This window comes from Sinohyriopsis cumingii, chromosome 3 (genome assembly GCF_028554795.1).
Source record: "Sinohyriopsis cumingii isolate HCF-2022 chromosome 3, ASM2855479v2, whole genome shotgun sequence".
Classification (NCBI taxonomy): Eukaryota; Metazoa; Mollusca; class Bivalvia; order Unionida; family Unionidae; genus Sinohyriopsis; species Sinohyriopsis cumingii.
This window is the reverse complement of record NC_142963.1, coordinates 42194251-42215227: the sequence shown is the minus strand read 5'-3', so window position 1 is coordinate 42215227 and position 20977 is coordinate 42194251. Positions and strand designations below refer to the sequence as shown.

General features: G+C 33.7%; 1 protein-coding gene across 3 annotated transcripts in view; it reads right to left on the bottom strand.

Moving 5' to 3' along the window:
• Positions 1-446: 446 nt before the first annotated feature.
• LOC149802757 (SEC14-like protein 5) overlaps positions 447-20977 on the bottom strand; it is a 96867-nt gene continuing 76336 nt past the window's right edge. The window contains exons 14-16 of one of the 3 annotated variants that reach the window (XM_089952184.1): positions 19718-19819; positions 11905-12052; positions 447-10774 (exon numbers count right to left, since the gene is read on the bottom strand). In XM_089952184.1, the coding sequence (XP_089808310.1) occupies positions 10769-10774; positions 11905-12052; positions 19718-19819 (256 nt within the window). In that variant the 3' untranslated portion in view covers positions 447-10768. Of the gene's footprint in view, positions 10775-11904; positions 12053-13132; positions 19820-20977 lie in introns of those variants that run through there. The other 2 variants (XM_089952185.1, XM_089952186.1) reach the window with 2 other exon arrangements.

The following is a 20977-nucleotide window of genomic DNA, read 5'->3' as shown; positions in this document are numbered from 1 at the left end:
AGTTAGGCATAATCAGCAGAACAAACAACAAAGACCCTGATTTTCAGGCCCATTATGCTATTTCAGATTAGGATCTTTGTTGTTTTACTCGAAATAATAATATTCAGCAACACTAGTAATAACTAAAAGAAAACCATGTTGAAATAAATGGAACAGTTATTAACACAAATTTCCTCAATATCAAAGACTATTTAAGGTCATGATTTTGTGCCTACAAAGGCATTACTTGTTAGCAAAGTGTCCCAGTATCAAGACAATATTTTGATCTTAATTGATATGCAGATGCTTTAGGAGGTTCCCAGATTCTGATCAGCTACTCATGACCTTGAACAAATTTCGACCTTGTTATATTATGTCTTCTGCCTTTTATGGAGATGGGGGAAATCACTCTTCCAAGTCACCTAGTTTGGTCTACTTCTATTGAATTAACTGAACAAAAGAAATAATACTTTTAATAACACATTTTATTTTCTAATTTTGTTACAAACATACAATACAATATTGTCCGGATTCTATGGTAAAAATCAGGGAAAGATTCGTTGCACTAATTTACTTGATTGGCACACATTTACCTCTATGATGGCCACCATTTCACTCTCAAAATATTTTGCAATTTGTGTCAATACACATCCTTTGGTATTCAAGCATTACACTGCTGAAATTACCTTTGTGGAACTTAAAATTTCGTGTTTTTTTTTTCATTGTGTAAGGTTTTGTTCTATCTGCAAGCAACAATTACCGCATAAACTTGTTTTAGGACAGTACCAAGTGAATTTCTTTACACTTTCTAAATTTTTATACCATACTGATCAAATCAATTAGTAACAAGGTATGCAGCATTTATTTTTCTTCTCTTTCTTGTGCCAAACAGATAACATTTCACTTTAATTCCTTCCCAAAACTATGCAATAAAATTATCTTTCGTATAGCACCATTTCCTGAATATAAGCAATCATTAATATTTCTACCTTTACAATGGCAAGCAAAATATCTCTAGATGACTGTATCATTTACCACTTGAAATATATGACTAGATTAAATCCAAAAATGTTTATTCTACTTTTAATATTAACCATTTTATATTGTAATGATCAGATTTGTCGTTCCTGTCATGTAAGATGTCTGCTGTAAACTAGTTAAGGCAAAGAACAAAAACACTGATAAGTGATTAAAATGCTGATCTTTGTAAAACAAAGGGAAAAAAATGAACAGGAAAAATGAAAAATGGCCATTTAAAGTGTTCAAAGATATACAAATTTGGTAATATTTACTCATTTGAAGAATTAAGTAATTTTATTATAAAGTTGCCCCAAACTTCCAGACTCCCACATGAGACCATGTCGTATTATCTAGTCAAAACTTGGAGTATCTCTATAAATACAAAAGACCCACCTTTATGCTGCACGTGCTATTAATTTAGCCAAGTATAAAACATTACCATTGAGGTTAATATAGGCATGGATAAATGTACAGATGGGAAGACAAGCACATAGTTCACAAAATTTGTGGTATTTTGACATTCCACCAAGACAGGCTCAATAAAATTAGTAAAATGTTCACGTTTTAAGCATACCCATCGACAAACAACTGGCCTATCCATCGTGTTACTCCAGACTTGGAACTCTCACTCCAAATGTACAATGCAGTGTTTTATTCACTCAGGATACTTTTGAGCATTATCTGGAGTTGGCTCAAGTTTTGTCCCATAATGCACCAGCAGATATGGGTCTACACTGCGCAGTCTATTTATGACTTTTTGAAAATTGCATGACTGGTTTGTTGTTTTGATGTACTTTAAACACATTATTGGCTATATCATGACAAGGAATTGGGAGTTATAAACCTTTCACATGGATACACTAAGGCAGTCAATTTGAGATGGCCTGGGAAGGTACCGAAATCAGCAACCCCTGAATTTACAAGTTTAACAAGCTACCAATTGGACAACCATGGACCCAACAAAGCATATAGACCCCGATTTACTGGCACTTTATGTGACATCAGATATCAGTCATTCTGTCTGCAGTTATATATGGGTGACTAAGGCAGCACTCGATCAGAACATCCCTAGACTTTTCCAATGAATGCTAGAAAAAGACCTGGGATGTAAACTGTGGTCATTCTGAACTGCCATCAAGTGTGTGGTTGATAAAATAATTTTATTGAAGGCACATTGATGTGATAATATATCATCACTAACAGCATCGTAAGCAATCATTTTGAGGATCCTATAATGGAATTATTACTTCCATTTTTTCTTTCAAAAGCTGCAGGAATAACTAAAAGTACATGCATTTCTTTGACAGATGAAACACAGTCCAAATGTTATTTTCAATACCAATCATAAAGCAATCTTTTCTTTGCCTATTTACCCAGATATTCATACACCAAAAACTTACCAATTTGGAACATATCACTGTGATTAACTCCAAGTCTCTTTCAGAACATTGAATTTGGCTGTTGTTGTTGTTGTAGGGTTTAACGCCATTTTTTTCAGCACAGGATAGGCTATACATGGCAGCCAGTATTAATGGTGGAGGAAGAACCTGGGAAAACCCAGGGAAGAACCACCGACCCACGAGACTGAATTTGGCTTACATTGGAAATAAATGATGTCTGAACTATAGTGCATTGGCACACATAAAAGAATCTGACACAATACCTTCCATCAAAGCACTTAACTAAAAATAAAATACACACAGCTTTGACTGTAAAGATGACAAGAATGAAGAAAAACATTTATACTGCCAACATGGAAATGAATCATCAACTACCAAATATTTTACAAAAACACAGTCTTTCAACAAGAAGTTAAATATTAAATAAAGTGCATATAAACAAAAAATTCTTTAAATATTATTAAATTTGCATTAAGCCAATAGGGCTACAATAAACATTCTAAAGTATATCAAGGAAATAAATATTCACATGATCATAAATGCCTTGAAACATAATGTGATGCAGCAAGATAATCTACTCAAGTACACTAATGGTCAAAGAACTCATGATCATACAATGAAATTAAATTTACTTAGAACAATGGCTAATGTAATTATAATAACACTGGAAGGTGACTGACAGTTATTCACATAGTTTACAAATGCTATATTTGCACTGGAACTTACTCTTGATATGTAAAGGATGTTTTTAACTCGTATTCATGCAGATTAAGAAGAACGCAAATAATAGCACCAAAAACAGAATCTTATCCCTTTCAATTTAATCATCCAACACCAAACAAAAAACCCTGAAATCAGAGCCCTTTTAAAGATCAGCAATTGGTTACAGCTATTGTTTGAAATGGACTATATCAGGGCTACATTTGATCAAATGAATCTCAGACCTGCCAACCCTGACAAGACCATCTCAATAAGGCAGTTGACTTTTTTCCCCATATGTGTGACCAGTTTTCAGTAAGATGTAACAAAATATCATCTAACGCTACTGTAAAGTTGGAAAACATATTTTAAAAGTTCAGTATTCGCAACTAATGCAGTGATGGTAAACATTATGTTTTAACTGAAAATTCTGTAAAGTATATATAAACCTTATGTACCTCTAGTAGTTGCACAACCTTCAGTTACAACCTTATGCAGCTCAATAGCTTGTTGCTATTTCTCAACTTTTTTTCACAATGATTGCAATCATATCTCCTACCATGAGACATACTCAAATTGACATGTGATGTCCAATAAATGTAATTTGGTGCCTTCTTGCTTTTATTCGTGAGAATCTGAATACTCCTTTATATTCTTCTGTACTGATTATTAACACTTTATAAAGCACTTAGTAGTCGTTTCATCTTCAACATGTATCACTTGCTGAACATCATTTTAAAAATTTCAAGTTTGATCATGCCAATACTTCATCTAAAAAAATATGTGCAATTAAAGCGCCTGAGGTACTACTGCAAAGTTAGTCTGGTTACCTGATTATCTCCACTAAATCTAATATGAAACAAAGATCCAAATCAAACACGAATGAGCCAATTATCTGGATTTTACTGCAACAATCATGTTTCCATAGTTTTTGCTTTTATTCTGTAAGTTCATATTTAAAAGGTCATTATCGTAAGACTTACGGCAAAATTGTAAGGTTTGGCAGGTCTGGGATCTTAGTCAACACCCAGACAATTCCACAACTTTGATATTTATGATGAAAGCCTCTACGTGCCACACTGTCAGCCATTTTAAATTACATTCACATCAGAATATACAACATTGTGTATATTTAGTCCATATACATTCAAGAAACAGGCTGCGTACTACTTTGTTGTGCAAGAATTTTGCGCTGTTTAGCTTCTTGTTTAATCCACCTTGTATTTCTTCAAGCTCAACAGATATTGCTCTTATTCAACAACCTGTCACTTGATAATGTGATAATCTGATAGATGGTTTGTCTGCAGTTAACTAACATTTGCTGACAAAGGTGTAATATTTTCCAAGTAAAAACCTATGACATCAGACAAGAAAGTCAGTGACATGAAACAAAAAAAACTATTTGTTTGATCCAAATTCAATCATTTGAATAAATTTGCTCAAGAGGTGAATAAATTAGAATTGTGTCTGAAAAACATGTATGCATAAACTGCAAACCAAACAATGTAAATGTCCACAAAATTACAAATGTACAAAAATTGCTCTAATGACAATGAAAATTGCATCAGGTCAAACTACATCTGCATACAAACATGTATCTTGATCTCCCACACATGGTTTTAAAGATGCTGTCCCAAAATAATTCTATTGTTGTTGTTGTTCTAGGGTTTAACGCCATTTTTCAGCACAAGACAGGCTATATATAGCAGCCAGTATAACTGGTGGAGGAAGAACCCTGGAAAACCCAGGGAAGAACCACCGACCCACAAGAAGCTACTGGCAGGCTTTCCCACGTACCCACGCTAGCCGAGCTTTGGACTCAAACATACGCAGACAGAGCTGAGATGGCAGTGATCCGGAACGATGAGCGCTTTAGACCACTCGGCCTCTCGAGGCCCCGAAAATAGTTCTATAAAATGTACTATAAAAAAAAAGAAATTGAAAAATTGATGTTAATATCCTGAAAATCAGATATCTAAATATAAATGTATGTGCCTATTGAATTTCCATATGTCTATGAACTTTGCTTAATGCTGCTAATACATTTTTATCAAAAACATCTCAGTCCAATAAGTTAAAAGCAGCAATGATAGTGGCTAAGGTGACAGATTCAGCACCAAAATGGTGTGTGCTTGTATCCTATTAACCCAAGTAAATGACCATTGTTTGATCCTGGGAAATACGCTTTACTTCAAATGCCTAGGCACTAAATAACTTGCATGTGCTGATGTGCCATAAAACACCACCAAACTAAAATGTTACGAACCATGCTTACAAAAACAAAAAAAAGTTACTCAGTTTACTTTAAAGTTGAATCAGGTAATCACTATAATATCAATCAAATTCCATTTGTCTTCTTCAACTGTTAAAAATTACTGACATACTGCTGAAAAAGCCTGAAAATCTATGACCATGATAAGTACACAATTTTACAATCTAATTTAAATAATTTGTAAGCTACTGTGTTGAAATGTGGAATGGATCGACAGATATGCAGTGATATGAATATAAAGACGTCAATGAACAGCAGAAGAATCTATCCCCTTCAGCAGTAGAGGTAAAATAACGTATTAGCAGGTGTGTGCACACAAGAACAGATCACTTCTTTTTGTTGATGTTGTTATGGGTTTAATGCCATTTTTCAACAGATGATACCCACCAACCCATGGGAAACTACTGGCTAGCTTTCTCACATACTCATGTTGGTTAAATCCAAGACTCAAACCCACACAAAACACTGGTGAGATATCAGTGATCTGTAAAGGCTAGTGCCTTAGACTGATCAGCCACATGTGGCCCATAATGTATCAAAAGGTAACTGCAAACATTAATAGATTAGAAGGTGTATGCACACAATAAAGATCATCACATGTATGCAAATATTAACAGATTAGTAGGTGTATGCACACAATAACAGATCAGAAGGTCTATACACAATGACAGATTAGAAGGTGTATGCACACAATAACAGATTAGAAGGTGTATGCACACAATGACAAATCTGATAGTCTATACACAATGACAGATTAGGTGTATGCACACAATAACAGATTAGAAGGTGTATGCACACAATGACAGATTAGAACATGTATGCACACAATAACATATTTAGAATGTGTGTGCACACAATAACAGATCAGGTGTATGCCCACATTAACAGATGAGGTGTATGCAAACATTAACAAACTGGAAGATGTATACACACATTAACAGATTAGGGGTATGCAAACTTTAATAGATAAGGTGTATACACAAAACAGATCAGGAGGTATATACACAACAATTAGAAGATGCATGCATAATAACAGATCATCAGTTGTATAAACAATAACAGATCATCAGTTGTATAAACAATAACAAATCATCAGGTGTATACACATTAACAGATTAGAAGGTATATGTGCATAATAATGAATTTAGTTCTTCTAATTTCATTTATCTACAGCTCTCTATGTATCTCTCATAGTCCAATGAAATATACAAACAGATGGTCACTGGGTTTTGATTTGGAACTACATATCACAAGTCATTTCTTAAGAAACTAACTTTTCTGAGAAATTACCCTCACATTGTTGAACTGTGAGATTACTACCAATCCTAGATTTATCATCACATTGTAAAATCAAGTGTGTATGCATATTAAAACTGGGTCCATATTTGCACCCAACATTTAAAAAAATGACATAACTAACCTGATGACCGTGTGAGAATGCTATCAAAGATCTTAGTGGAAATATTTTCTTTTTTTATAATACTATTTTGTGTATACTGGCACATATAGGTGTGATCTTGTTAATCAGAGCTTCTCTGTGTTATCTCCATTGGAATAAAATTCACTGATATAATAATATGTTCTTCTCAAAAAACCTCATACTGCCAGCTTTCATGTAGTTTCCAAAGCATGAATAAACAGATAATTTTTCAGTGTTCTCTATCTCTACATGCCTTAATGGATAGAACTACTTGTAGTACAAGGATGCCATTGGAGACAAACAATAAACACATGCCACAAATGAAGTGTAAACTGGTTTCCATTTAAAATTTACTAAAATGAATCAGATTCCTGGCTCAAATATTTCGAGATTCCAACTGGATAAATGACTTTCAAAAATAATATATGCTAACATAAAAAGTTTACACAAATACCTAGTGAATAGACCATGATCTGGTCTAGGGGTCATAAAACTCAGAGCTTGAGTTTAATATCGATTTTTCATTTTTATCTAATTGAATATCATGTTACAAATATAAATTTCTTTGCAATTTGCTCAAAGTTACACGTTTTGCAGGCCTGGGTATACACTGTTGGTTCCACTAATGGTTCTTATTAGGACAGCATAAAACCCCAATCTGGTGGTGCACCATGCAACAGTAGATCTGGGTGTAGAGTGTATAGTCTGATTCCAGGTTCATTTTAGAATTGTGCTGTGTTCATGAAAATACTGCAGATAACATACATACAAATTATTCATTACCATATATACTTGCTTAAAAGTCAAGGCAAATTGCAAAAACCAAAGATCCTGTTCTGCCATATCACACTGAACCTGCAGATCAGAGTCCATGATTTCTACTGATTACTCCTAACAAACTGTACAGACCAAGATCTGCCATTACAAAATGCAGTTGCAGATGGACTTGTCTAATAAGTGAGTATATATATGGTATATCAGTTTTCACACTGAATGAGACTTGCCTGTCAGTCAATCTATATTCTTCTCCCAAAGGTATATAAAAAACTGTCCACCACAGGTACATGCATTGCTACCCAATTGTAAAATGACATGTGCTGCTGCTGATAAACAATGTTTAATTTAGTCTCATCACTGGGGGCAATAATTGTATTATTATGTTGTAAAAAAGGTGAAATTACATTCGTAAAAAAACAAGACAGAATCTGAGCAATTTTGTAGCAAGTGGTGAACCACCATTCTGAAAATTTACAGGAATAGTAATATAAAAAAACAAAAGGCCCAGACATGCCTGAGATTGCCCACCTGATACCAACCTAACAGGCAAGAGCTCTTTGCAATGAAACATGTCAGCAGCATGCTTTCTGTAAGAAATTTCTGATAATGTTGATTGTCTGTTATGAAAACAGCTGTTTCAAGTTTTCTCTAGTGTTTTGTATCTTCATCCATATTTGATGCCACAAAAGCACCATTTGTTCAATAATGAAATGCTTTCTGATACTTTCTGTCACAGTTGGCAAATTATGCTTAGTTGTTATGTGAGATAGTTGTAGTTGTTGTAGGGTTTAATGCCATTTTTCAGTGCAAGATAGGCTATACATGGCGGCCAGTATAAATGATGGAGAAACAACCTGAGAAAATGCCAGAAAGAACCACCAACACATGAGAAGCTACTGGCAAACTTTCTCACATACCCACATTGGCCAAACCCGAAACTCGAAACCCACACAGACAGAGGTGAGATGGCAGTGATCAGTAATGGTGAGCACTTTAGACCACTCGGGGCCCCGGTTATGTGAGATAAAATTGTCTGACTGTTTTATAACTTTCAGTAACAGTAACCATATGCAGGAGATCAACACAATTTGTATAAATTTACATGCTTTCAAGGTATGAAAGTTACTGTCAAACATCATAAAAATTATGGTGAGCAGTTTCAGAGTTGTTAAAAGGTCTTACTATTTTAAGTAATGGCAGCCATATTTGATGGTGGATAGGCATCAATTGTTCAAGTTTGAAGTCCCCAAGGGTCTTTTTTGTCAAATCTGGTCAAAATTTTGAAGCATTTTTAAGAAAAAGCACATTTTTCTGATTTTACTACAAGCAGCAACATTTGAAGGTATATCAGTATCACTTGTACTTTACATTAAATTATACAAACGTTAATATCCTTTATGCTAGAGCACCTGATGTCAGATTTGCTCAGTTCTGTTCTACACTTTTTCAGAAATCCCTTTGATGTTTATTCTATTTGTAATAACAGCACCCACATTTGATGGCATATCTTCATGATTTGTGTAAATCCAAAAGCCTTCCATGGCAGGATACTTTCTGTTAAATTTCGTCAAATTCTGTTTAGAAGATTTTTAGAAGTCATTTAAATGTTTTTCTATTTTTAGTAATGGTGGCCATATTTAAAAGCAGTGGCATCATTTGTAAAATCTGAAAACCCTTCATGCCAAGTCTGGCTGATCTCAGTTCAGTAGTTTCTAAGAAAACGTTTATCTAAGCAATTGCTGACACATGCACACAGCATGACAGATGCACAATGGACAGCACATGGTGCATAACAGCCACTAGAGTCATACTATTATTAGCTCAGATGACCTGGTGGCCAAGTGAACTAAAAACCTATGTATTTGTACTCTGCAACCCTTGAAAACCCTATAAGTGACATTTTAACCAGTAACCACCAGGATTATAAACCTGATGTACATTAAATGATACACTGTTAAATTTTTCAATTTTTTTTAAAAGAAAAGTTCATACATGCTAAATATGTCAAGATGGAAGATCACATTAAATATTGGTGGCTAACTTTACCTCCATAATTTTGAACCATCATAACATGGATTGAAGTGCATTACATGAATAAAAAAAATCAAGTAAAGATACAGTTAAACCTTGATTATAACTAGTGATATGTTAGAGAAAACATATGATCTAACAACAAGTTCAAAATTCTATTACATAATGAGAAATATAAAATCTTACATAGTGAATGTAAAATATAAAATGTTAACGACTTTCTAGTTAAAAATTAACTAGCAGTGAATAAAATATAGACTGATCTCCCTGTGTCAATAATGATATAATACTTGGGAATCCACACGCATCATGTGGACCTTATGACAGCATTTCTTTTTAAAAACATCACTTAACTATTCAACCATACAATTATGGTAAGGTTAAAAGATCATTTGAAAGAATCCATTTTCAGACAAATGTATTCCTAAAATTTTTAAAAGGTTTCTGGTTTAAGATTTCCACTTATCTGCCTACCAAATAAAAGTTGAAAACTATCTAATCACAGTGTGTATTTTTTAAATTTGCCCAGTAAATAATTTTCATTGGCTGGCACGATGTTCTGTGATTTGATACTCTGACATACTGCACTGTGTTGATGTCAATGACCTTAACAGGATGACACAAAATCTTAATCATAGCAATGTGCACCTGGAATGGCATTTTGAAACAAGTCCAGTGTCAAAGTTAGCAGTAAAACAAGCAATAAAACAATTCTTGAACTTTCCTTTCATGAGGATTTATGAACCAGAAATATTTGCTTGAATGTTTAGGTAGTTTTCTGAACGAAATCTGTCATGTATGAGATTTACTGGTTCATAAAATTTAATATTTACCTACAGAAAAGTTCATAATTGTAACAAGTGTAACCATGCATTTCATTCATCAACCTTTTTACACATTCACATAATCATCCATTTCATTTTTAACCTCACCATAAATGTGTTGATTGACCGTACATTATTAAATAATATAAACCAAATGTCTTTGATTAAAAACTATACAATTAAACTCTTGATTATTCTCATGAGAAAACTACGAGCTGTGGCCAATCTGAAATCCCCAACTGCTGGCATGTACTGATACGCCTTTTTATGGGTGATTCCATTTGCTCATCCTAATATTGCACATCCGAGGTTTTAAGTTTTCACAGATTTCTTTCTTCTCTATCTTTTAAACCTGTAAAACAAAAAACAGACATTTATGAACAAACACTTTAAACTAAATGGAAATAAAATTATAATAGGCAGTTTACATCTTGCAAAAGTTATGAAAATAAGTCAACTCTTGCTGATGACTGCTCTATACATAAGTGTCTTTGTTGTCATTAGTTCAGCAGTACTAAAATCCATTTCAGCATCGTCTAGATGATAAAATCCATTCAGTTTTCTGAAAATAATACTTAAAATTACAAAAGATAACAAACCATGACAACAAAAAGTGTAATTTTGAAATTTTTGGCAAAGGAGAACCCAATACCAGCCATGCCCATTATACCTTGATGAAAATTACACAGAATGAGTGTGTGTGATTTGGATTTTTTAATATAGCTTTAAAAAAATTTCAGTCATATCGCCACAATGTCTGCAGTGTGACAGTTTATAGTTATGTCTATCACTGGGGCATCATGCCGCAGACATGTAGCATGATGTCCCACCCAGTCACATTATCCTGACATCAGGCCGACCAGTCCTAACACTAACCTGTTAATGCTGAACGCCAAGCAAGGCAGCTGTTAGTACCATTTTTATGCAAGTTTTTGGTATGACTCAGCCGGGGATTGAACCCATGACCTTCCGCATCTGAGGCGGACATTCTAACCACTAGGCCACCGGAGCAGTTTACACAGAATGACTTGCACAAATGGGTGATTTGTGCAGGAATTTTCACATCAAATACTGTCTTCTGTAAATTTAGTTCCAACTGAAACTGATATTCAGTTACCTGCTAAAACTTTCTGAGCTCTCATGTCATTATGGTTTGTAGCTGTATCTTTCAATTATTTTTGGGAGGAACTGAAAATATATTTTTCTTAGACCATGCTTAAAATGACATATCTATCGTATTGTACACGACCTTCCATATGGAAAACAAAAGCTGGTTTTCATTAGCCTAGCTCATGTTTTTTTTATACTGAAGTGAGTTGTGATGTTTCATTGCCAGCACCTAGGTGTATGAAATGTACATCTGACATATTTTCACTGGAAATTTCTGAACAAATCACTCTTAACTGACATCTGTCAAAAAAAGAATACTCAAAAGACAGTAGATAGTAGACAAAAGACCCAAGTGGGCCTGAGATCATTCACCTGGCTGACAACTGCTTCAGTTGAAATTTCTTCTAGTGCTGCTGTCAACTGTTTAAATGTTTCTCTATTTTTGGTATCTTCATCCACATCTGAAGGCACATCAGAAACATTTGACCAATGCTGAAAGGTCTGAATGCCATGATACTTTCTGTCAAAGTTGGTAAAATTATATTAGGCAATTTTATTTCCAGATTAAGTAGTTTCAAGGCAAACTGGCATCACCGTTATGAAAATAAAAGCCCTCTATGCCAAATGTTGTCTATCAAATTTGGATAAATTCTGTTTTTAGTGGTTTACAAGAAGTTTTTTAAAGCTTTTTGTTTCAGTTTTTTAGTAAAGCAGCTTAATATGTGAATAAATTGCTTACAGGTTTTCTAATTTTTTGTAGTAACAATATTCATATTTAATGGTGGATTGGCATTATTTATATAAACTGGAAAGCCCTTGCTGAGATGCATTCTATTAAATTTGGTCAAGTTCAGTTAAAAAAATGTTAAGAAGTCATTTCAAGCCTTTTCAGTTTTATTGCCATGATGCCCATATTGAATGGCAGCAGTTTTATTGTCATGATGCCTATATTGAATGGCGGCAGTTTTATTGTCATGATGCCTATAACGAATGGTGGCAGTTTTATTGTCATGATGCCTATAATGAATGGTGGCAGTTTTATTGTCATGATGCCTATAATGAATGGTGGCAGTTTCATTGTCATGATGTTTATAATGAATGGCAGCCATTTTATTGACATGATGTCTATATTGAATGGCGGCAGTTTTATTGTCATGATGCCTATCCTGAATGGTGGCATTTTTATTGACATGATGCCTATATTGAATGGTGGCAGTTTTACTGTCATGATGCCTATATTGAATGGCAGCAGTTTTATTTACATGATGCCTATATTGAATGGTGGCAGTTTTATTGTCATCATGCCTATATTGAATGGCAGCAGTTTTATTGACATGATGCCTATATTGAATGGCGGCAGTTTTATTGTCATCATGCTTACACTGAATGGCGGCAGATCAGTCTCATTTGTACAAATGGTAAAGGACTTTACAACAGAAAGCTGTACCCCATGTTTGGTGGAAACTAGTTTGTGATTTATGCAAAAAAGTTGGAAATAGCAATTGTCGAGAGACACATGCCTAAGAGCTATCAACAGAAATATATCTGAAAGAAATGGACATCTCATATACACTTTAAAAAACAAAGACAAAATGTGAAATAACACTTATAAGCATTTTATTCAAATGAAGAATTATGCTGTTGTATTACACACAAAGAATATTAAGCAAAGATTGAGAACTAAATAAATCTGAATGACATCTGTTATTCTTTCACCACAAGCAATTAATTAAACAAGCAAATAATTTGTTTAACACATGCATGTGCATCTTCCTCCAGCATGTGGGGTGGATAAGTGATTTTTCAAGCTACACCCTATAATCTAAATCTGGTTTAAAATTTTACCACAACAGACAGATTCACAACCGTCATTTCAAAAATGACAAGTCAAGGGCCCATATGTTGAAGCGTTCTCAAAGCACTTTTTAAAATATGTGACCTTGACCTTGACAATAGTGCCAAAAGTTTGAGCGAGTGTGATCAAGAATAGTTTAACTTTGTGATGATTTAGGCCAGGTATAAACATAATTTTAAAAAAAAGGGAAAAAAATTCAAATATAAAACTTTAAGCAAAATCTTAATGCAAATTTTCAATGACAGTGAACATGACCCCTAAGTCAAAGGGGTGAATTAGCATGTCGTATAATGAATTGCTTTTGCTTTGTAATGATTCATTCTAAGTATGAATAGAATCCATTATGAGAATTAGGAAATATAAGCAAATGGAAAACTTAAACTAAGCCATAACACAACTGCTCTATAACTGCAACAATGACCCAATGGTTAAATGGGCATAAACATGTTACATAATGACATGTCTTAGTTTTAAAATGGTTTATCCCAAGAATGAACAAAGTCAATCAAGGCATTTAGAAAAGATAAGCAAATTAAAAAAAGTTAACTAAAACCCTGCAACAAATTTTCTGACCCCGCGATTAAAGGTGCTAGCTAGTATGTCACAGAATCAAATGTCTTGGCATCATAACAGTAACTACCAAATCTTGATGAGAATCCATCAAGGGGTTTATCAAAGTACAAATGAAAACTTGAACCAAAACCTGAGCAAAATGTTGTTGCTGATGCAGCCAATGCCACTGAAAAAGTAATTTTGTCTTGCTTCCCACAAATGCCTGTAAAGTAAATATGTATAGATTTTTTCATTATTATCAACTTGCCTTATGCAAATGTGACTCCAGAACCTCAATGTGTACATTCCTATCACATAATAAATTTGGAAGCATGTGCCCATTATTTTTTCAGCCTAAAATTCACTTATTTCAAAAGTATAAAGTTTCTAATTGACAATAAATATCTTGACATTACAAAGAATAGGAATAAAACATCTTGTATCTGCAATCAGTCATGAATACCATTTTACCAGCTTCATCATGTAACTAATATTATCATGCAATCAATACTAACATTGACATCATAATGCCCTAAGAACAAGAAAAGATTTTTGAATAGCTATTCTTTGCAGCAAGGTGTGATATTGATATGTCTCTTTCATGGCTCTAAACCAGTATGACCTTATTTCACAATTGCAAATGCATTAGGAAATCAATAAGGCAAGACTAACAAGAAATAAATGCTGTTTTTCTGCAATGGCATCAATTCTTCCAAACAGGATCCCAACCCCACCCAAAGCACAACAAAAGGAATGGTCAGCAATGTGCTCATGTAAAAATAACCCAACCTCCTCAAGAACCCGTCCATATTGGACATCAGTCTATTCTTTCAAAAAGTGCATGTCTCAACTAATAGTGCAAGTAAAATGATTTGTCAACATGCGTATCTTCTCATGGTCAGTACAACATGTATTAAGTTTCACAGGAATCCACTAAAAAACAAAGATTCAATGAGTATATAAAGTAGGTAGGTCACAGATATTATTTCTTTTGGGCAAGCTACAGGAATATGGACTCCTGATTAATCCAGTAATACATTATTTTACTTTTTACAATTGCTTTGAGTGCTGTTTGTGGTATATTTATCTAACTCTGTGGCCTGCTGAATAAACACGCATGTTGTCTCCATCCATGATCTTAAAACTGAAACTCTTGTACTAAGTGCATTTGTGGAAATGCCCCATTTTTTATATATATATTTTTCTCTACATGAGATCAGCAGAATGCCTCTAAGTCCACTATTGGGTTTAACTTATTAGGTGATGTCTCTGCAACTACATTCCAAAAAAGTAGAGATAACATCAGTTAAATTTTTGTTCATGCTCTCCATATTCAAATAATACAGTGTCATTACCATTTCCATACAAGGTCTATAACAAGTGTCTGACTTATAAACTAGATGGCATATATTGTTCTTCTTGCGCATTAGGTACCATTATGATATCTAAAATAGTGCTCCTGTCAACACTAAAGCTTCAACATTTTAAACTTTTATATAAAAAAAATCTCTATTTTGAATACTGATAATGACAATCTTGATTTACTCACACTAGCTACGAGCTGAATGTTTTTAATTTTTTGTTTTTGTTTTTTTTTAATGGCCCTCTGAACACATTGACCATAACAATCAAAGGAAATGTTAGCTTTTACCTTTCCTTTACAGATACGGAGGCATCCGAGTTGAGCTAGTGAATGTAACACACCTGCAATCCTTGGCTTACGAGTCCAATGCTCTTCCAACTGGCTACCACAGCTCCCACAGTAACATCATAGATGCCCTTAGGCATATTTTCTTTAGACCATAAACTAATTTTAAATACTGGCATTCAAAATGTCAAAATACAAATTACAAATTACTATTAAGAAATGACAACATATAAAGTAATGATTGTATCTTTTTTCAAATACAGTTAGTAAAAACTTCCTATTCCAACTGTCTTTTTTTTTAGCAATATCTCATTTCATCCCAATAAATGGATGCATTAAACAAAATTTTAAAACATAAAATATGCCCTACAGCCATGATAATGGGAATCATGACTACTAAACCAACAAAACATTTTTGTATCCTTTCAATGTTTTACTGTATTTACTCTAATGTGGGCAAACAGTATCAATGAAAATGGTTGATTTCTCATAATTACCAAATAAGCTGAAGTTATAAGTGTGTTTCAACAGTATGCTCTTATGTATGATGAAAGCTGGCTGTTAGAAGGCAATGTCAGTTATGCATGCTGGTTGTATATATATATATACAGAAAGTCCTAATTACCATGCAGGTTTACAGGAATATATCTTCCTTATTCATTTCAGCAACTGCATTAAAATCAGGAAGCATATATTCCTTTTCTTACGATGAAAGGAACTTTGCAGATCATATGTCTCGCCTGAAAACTAAGCTATTAAATATCCAGCTCCCTGCCACCTCCCATCCCCCACATATGACTTGCAAAACCTTTCACACAAAATTTAACACTTAACAATTATGTTAACAACACTGCTGCTACTGGAGAAGTTATACGTCTGTCTTGCTGTTTGCTACTGTAGATGAGACAAAATTCTAGACATTTTATGCAAAAATCAAATACATAATCTTATTATGTTCATACTAAAGCAAATGCATATCACACAAGCATGCACAAAATTATGGTTTATATAAATACCAGATATCTGATGTACTAGAGTACATTTCACATTTCAATTGTGTGACACAATTAAACTTTCAATAAAATTACTTGGACATAAAACATTATATTAAAAGTTATGCTCGGAAATAAAGGGGATTCAATATATTCATGCATAAATTCTTTTTTTTAATTATGAATTCTTAAGTGATAAATAATTCTGAATTTATCTATGACCAATTATTTTTAAATGAATAATAATTTACTCAAATACTCCTGGTAAACAAGCCATGCAACACTCCTTCCCTTTTTATTTTCAAAGCATGAATATAATGCACCATTATTTCAAAGTTACCTTACTAAAGGTAAAACTTGTATGCTAACTTTATCATGAATATCTGCGAGTGTTCAAAACTAATGATAATTCAATCCAATAAAACAAAAATGAAACAATAGCCAAGAAAAACAAAAAGCAAAATGTTATGAACACACAGAAAAAAATTATCAAAAGTTATCTTCCACTCTTCCTATCTTAAATTTAATCTTTTATATCAAAATTACAAACAACATGCAAAATTACACTTAATGGGGCTTTCTGAGACATCTATTTCATTAAAATTTACACTATGTGGGAAAGTGTATTGGATAAAATCTTTATAACTCTGAATTTGTACCCACTCTGCATCTTAGATTGGTAAATTTTTAGTATATTTTCTTACTGTGCCAATGCATTTTGTATATTAAAAGTTCATTGGGAACAGTAACAAGTTATATAACTCCCATATGATCCCATAAATATTAACACAAGATATTTTCTGAAGTACTGGATAGTTTGTTTTATGGATGAAGTCCTTGTATTTTTCACTGCTTAGATCAACTTTGATGATTATTATGAAGAAAGATAAGGTGGTTTTGACTTTTTGTTTTAAATTTAGCAATGACACTGTTTCCTGGTTGCAAAGAAATATGATTTTAAAAAGTGTAATTTTTCTTACACTTAAGATAATTGGGGTGCAATTGGGAATCCTACATTGTATAATACAACAGATAACAGGCAACAACAAAAAAATGGGTTCAAGGAACTATCTACAGTGAGAAACTAGATTTATGTTTGTAAAACATTTCTGCTCCCTATCCATTGCGGACCCAAAAGTCTCAATTCCTAAAAATTAAAAAAAAATTAAAATTTCACAAATTCCTTTAATTGCATGAAAATCTAAACAGGTCATTTACATATAGAATCTATGTTGAGTTTTGGACCGAGACAAGGAAATCCCAGTCAAGAGGTTACATTATTTGTCTCCCCACGAAGCTTGCCAAGGGGGGAGACATATAATGTAAACCCTTGACCGAGATTTCCTCATCTCTGTCCAAAACCCAATGCAGATTCTTTTTCTCACCCAATTACTTCCTTTAAAGTAAAAAAGAACTTCTCACTTGTGCAATACAGTTCACGTGCAAATGTTTACATGCAGTGCATTAATACAAATATGTTAATAAGGATTGTGGCATGACCGTGTCATCCGAAGTACAGTTTTTATGCATGAGCCAAAAAAATAACAACATAAAACATTGCATAGTATTGAGGTATTATCACATTTAATATATGGATATTATATGAAATCAACAGCTAAAATTTATCACAAGAAAATGTTTCATTTTCATCAGTTCCAATTTAGAAAATTACAGTTTAGAAAATTATATTGTAAATAATGAAACGATACTGGCCCACACCTCTGTTGTAGTGTATAGGCTATTATTATAATGAAAAGTTACATGTAGCATGAGTGTCCATGCTTGGGTTATTCACGGGTAATTAGTGATCTGTGTCACTAAAGTATAACTCTTGCTTTCTTTTTTGGCGGTGGAACTGTTTGTGACATACTTGTGTTGTTCTTAATATTGCTTGTAAAATTACCTCCATGTATAAAAGACCCTCCAAATACGGACACTAGTGGATAACTATGTATGAAACTTTCAAGTTCATGGATTTTTCAAAAATTTATTTTTCTGTCTTGGAAATATGGCAAGTGCTACAGTGAAATTTGCTCATGGGTTAATGTGTTGACGGATAAATGATTCCTTCTGACTGGTAAGTGCATCTGTCATTAAATATTGTAGATATATTTTTGATTGAACTGCGACACAATGGAGATGCTTAACATAATTAGAATAAAGCATGTACACAACACATTTCTGACTGTTAGGAAGTTTTCCGTAGCTGTTGAGAGTTGTGAGGCTATGAAGTTTATAGTCTTTGTGCATGGATCAGTGTTTTCTGTCATAGTTCAATTCACACAGCATTGAGAAGTTTATTCTATCTGTAGCACAGTCAATTTTCAGGTCAGCGTCATTAAATGTAGCTAACAGTAAATAATTTGTTTCACACGAAGTATGTAAAACTAGTTAGCTACACTGAATGATGCTGATCTAAAAATGTACTGAGCTAGGCCTGCATATAGGATAAACTGACCATGCTGTGTGGAACGAACTAGCATAATACCAAAAAGCTCAACATCGTTGCTTGTGTGTACCTGTCTCTCTCTAAATGTTTTTGTATGGTGTGTTTGGGTGGATTGACCTTAAGTTACTATGTTTTTGTCATATATTTGTTGTTGTTGTTATTTGATTTTAGAACAACTATGTCAGGCACAGCAAAAGACAACAAGGTTTTCTTTTTTTTTAAGTAATTTTGAGTACGTGGACACCTTGACTAAGATGACTGGTCCGAGATGACTAGACTGAGATAAGTAAGGTTAGTAAATCAGCTAGATTTTTCTGTCACATGGGTCAGAAATATGCACCCAAACATGTATACCAAAATTGTATTTATCTGACTTGCATAGTCTTGGCTTTATTAAGTTCAACATTTTCAAAAATGTGTAACAAAAATTGAAAAATTACTGGAATGACCTAATCAGGTCATTGCTCTCAATTAAACAACTTCTGTGCTATTTACACTCAACGATTGGATGCACAACAGCAAAACATCTGCTATCAAAGTGGTTGCCCAAAAAATTGTTATACAGTATGACAGCACAAAACTTTCTACAATGTTCTACAAGTGGGAAGCTAAGTCTACATTCACTCAATTGGTACAGAGAAGAACATAAATTTGCAGCATGCAAACAGTTGCCAAACTGAAGTGGTCACCTGGAGACGAGAGAGCCTGTTCCTGATTGGCTGCTTTGATTTGTGCTAATGCTCAGTGATGAAAACCCACTGTGGCAAGACTGTAGACTAGTAACTGACCCTCTGAAAAGAAACCATAGTGTAACCATTGATTACATAGTTTGCCCCTATGAAGCTTCTGGTGGTCTGCAGTGGCTGCTGTAAAACAACATCATGCAGAAAATAAATTCAGGCTAGTACATGCACTATATAACTTGATAAAATTCATAGATTATTCAATTTATTTGTGTCCTTTTTTAATAGAATATCTTTATTCCGAAAATCTGCTAAATTCGCTGTATTAGCTGGACATGATTGACAGATCAAAGGTTTTGACTGGCATGTACTGTGAGCAAATGTCTTTATATCAAATTGTTGTCATTATACCAAATTATTTTCAATTTGTGTATCAATTAAAGTGTCAGATAAACAATGAAGCAAAATTCAGAGGTGATTAGGATTACACATTTCTTTGTCAGTCAGTCACTACAGGTGTCTTCAACTAAACATGCTACGGCCTGACAATACCACTCACAGTTAAACAGGGCCTGACAATGCCACTCACAGTTAAACAGGGCCTGACAATACCACTCACAGTTAAACAGGGCCTGACAATACCACTCACAGTTAAACAGGGCCTGACAATACCACTCACAGTTAAACAGGGCCTGACAATGCCACTCACAGTTAAACAGGGCCTGACAATGCCACTCACAGTTAAACAGGGCCTGACAATACCACTCACAGTTAAACAGGGCCTGACAATACCACTCACAGTTAAACAGGGGCTGACAATACCACTCACAGTTAAACAGGGGGCAGAGAATGGCAACTTGATTCTTTAGTGGAAGATAACGTGACAAATTTCAAAGACTGACTTTTCAGTATAGACATGGTTCATATAATTCTAGAGGGTTCTTCAATGACTTTTCAAAGAGTTCTGATTGGGTTTCAAGAAATATTTTGTCTTACAGAAACTAAACCTTTCACATATGTTACTTTGTTAACTACTGGGGCTGTATGTCATTTGATCCATCAGATTTTCTTCTACGTTATTTATTCAATATTTTTGGACAAAAGGTAAATAACAGAAATTCCCAAATTAAAAAAGGTATATACTTATTCAGTTTTAAACTATGTATTTCTTCAGATCAATTTGATTAGTTTTTGGGCAAAATTCAATTTTTTTTCCAACCAAAATTTTAGGACCTTTTAAAGGAAAAAAAACTCTGTTGAAACATT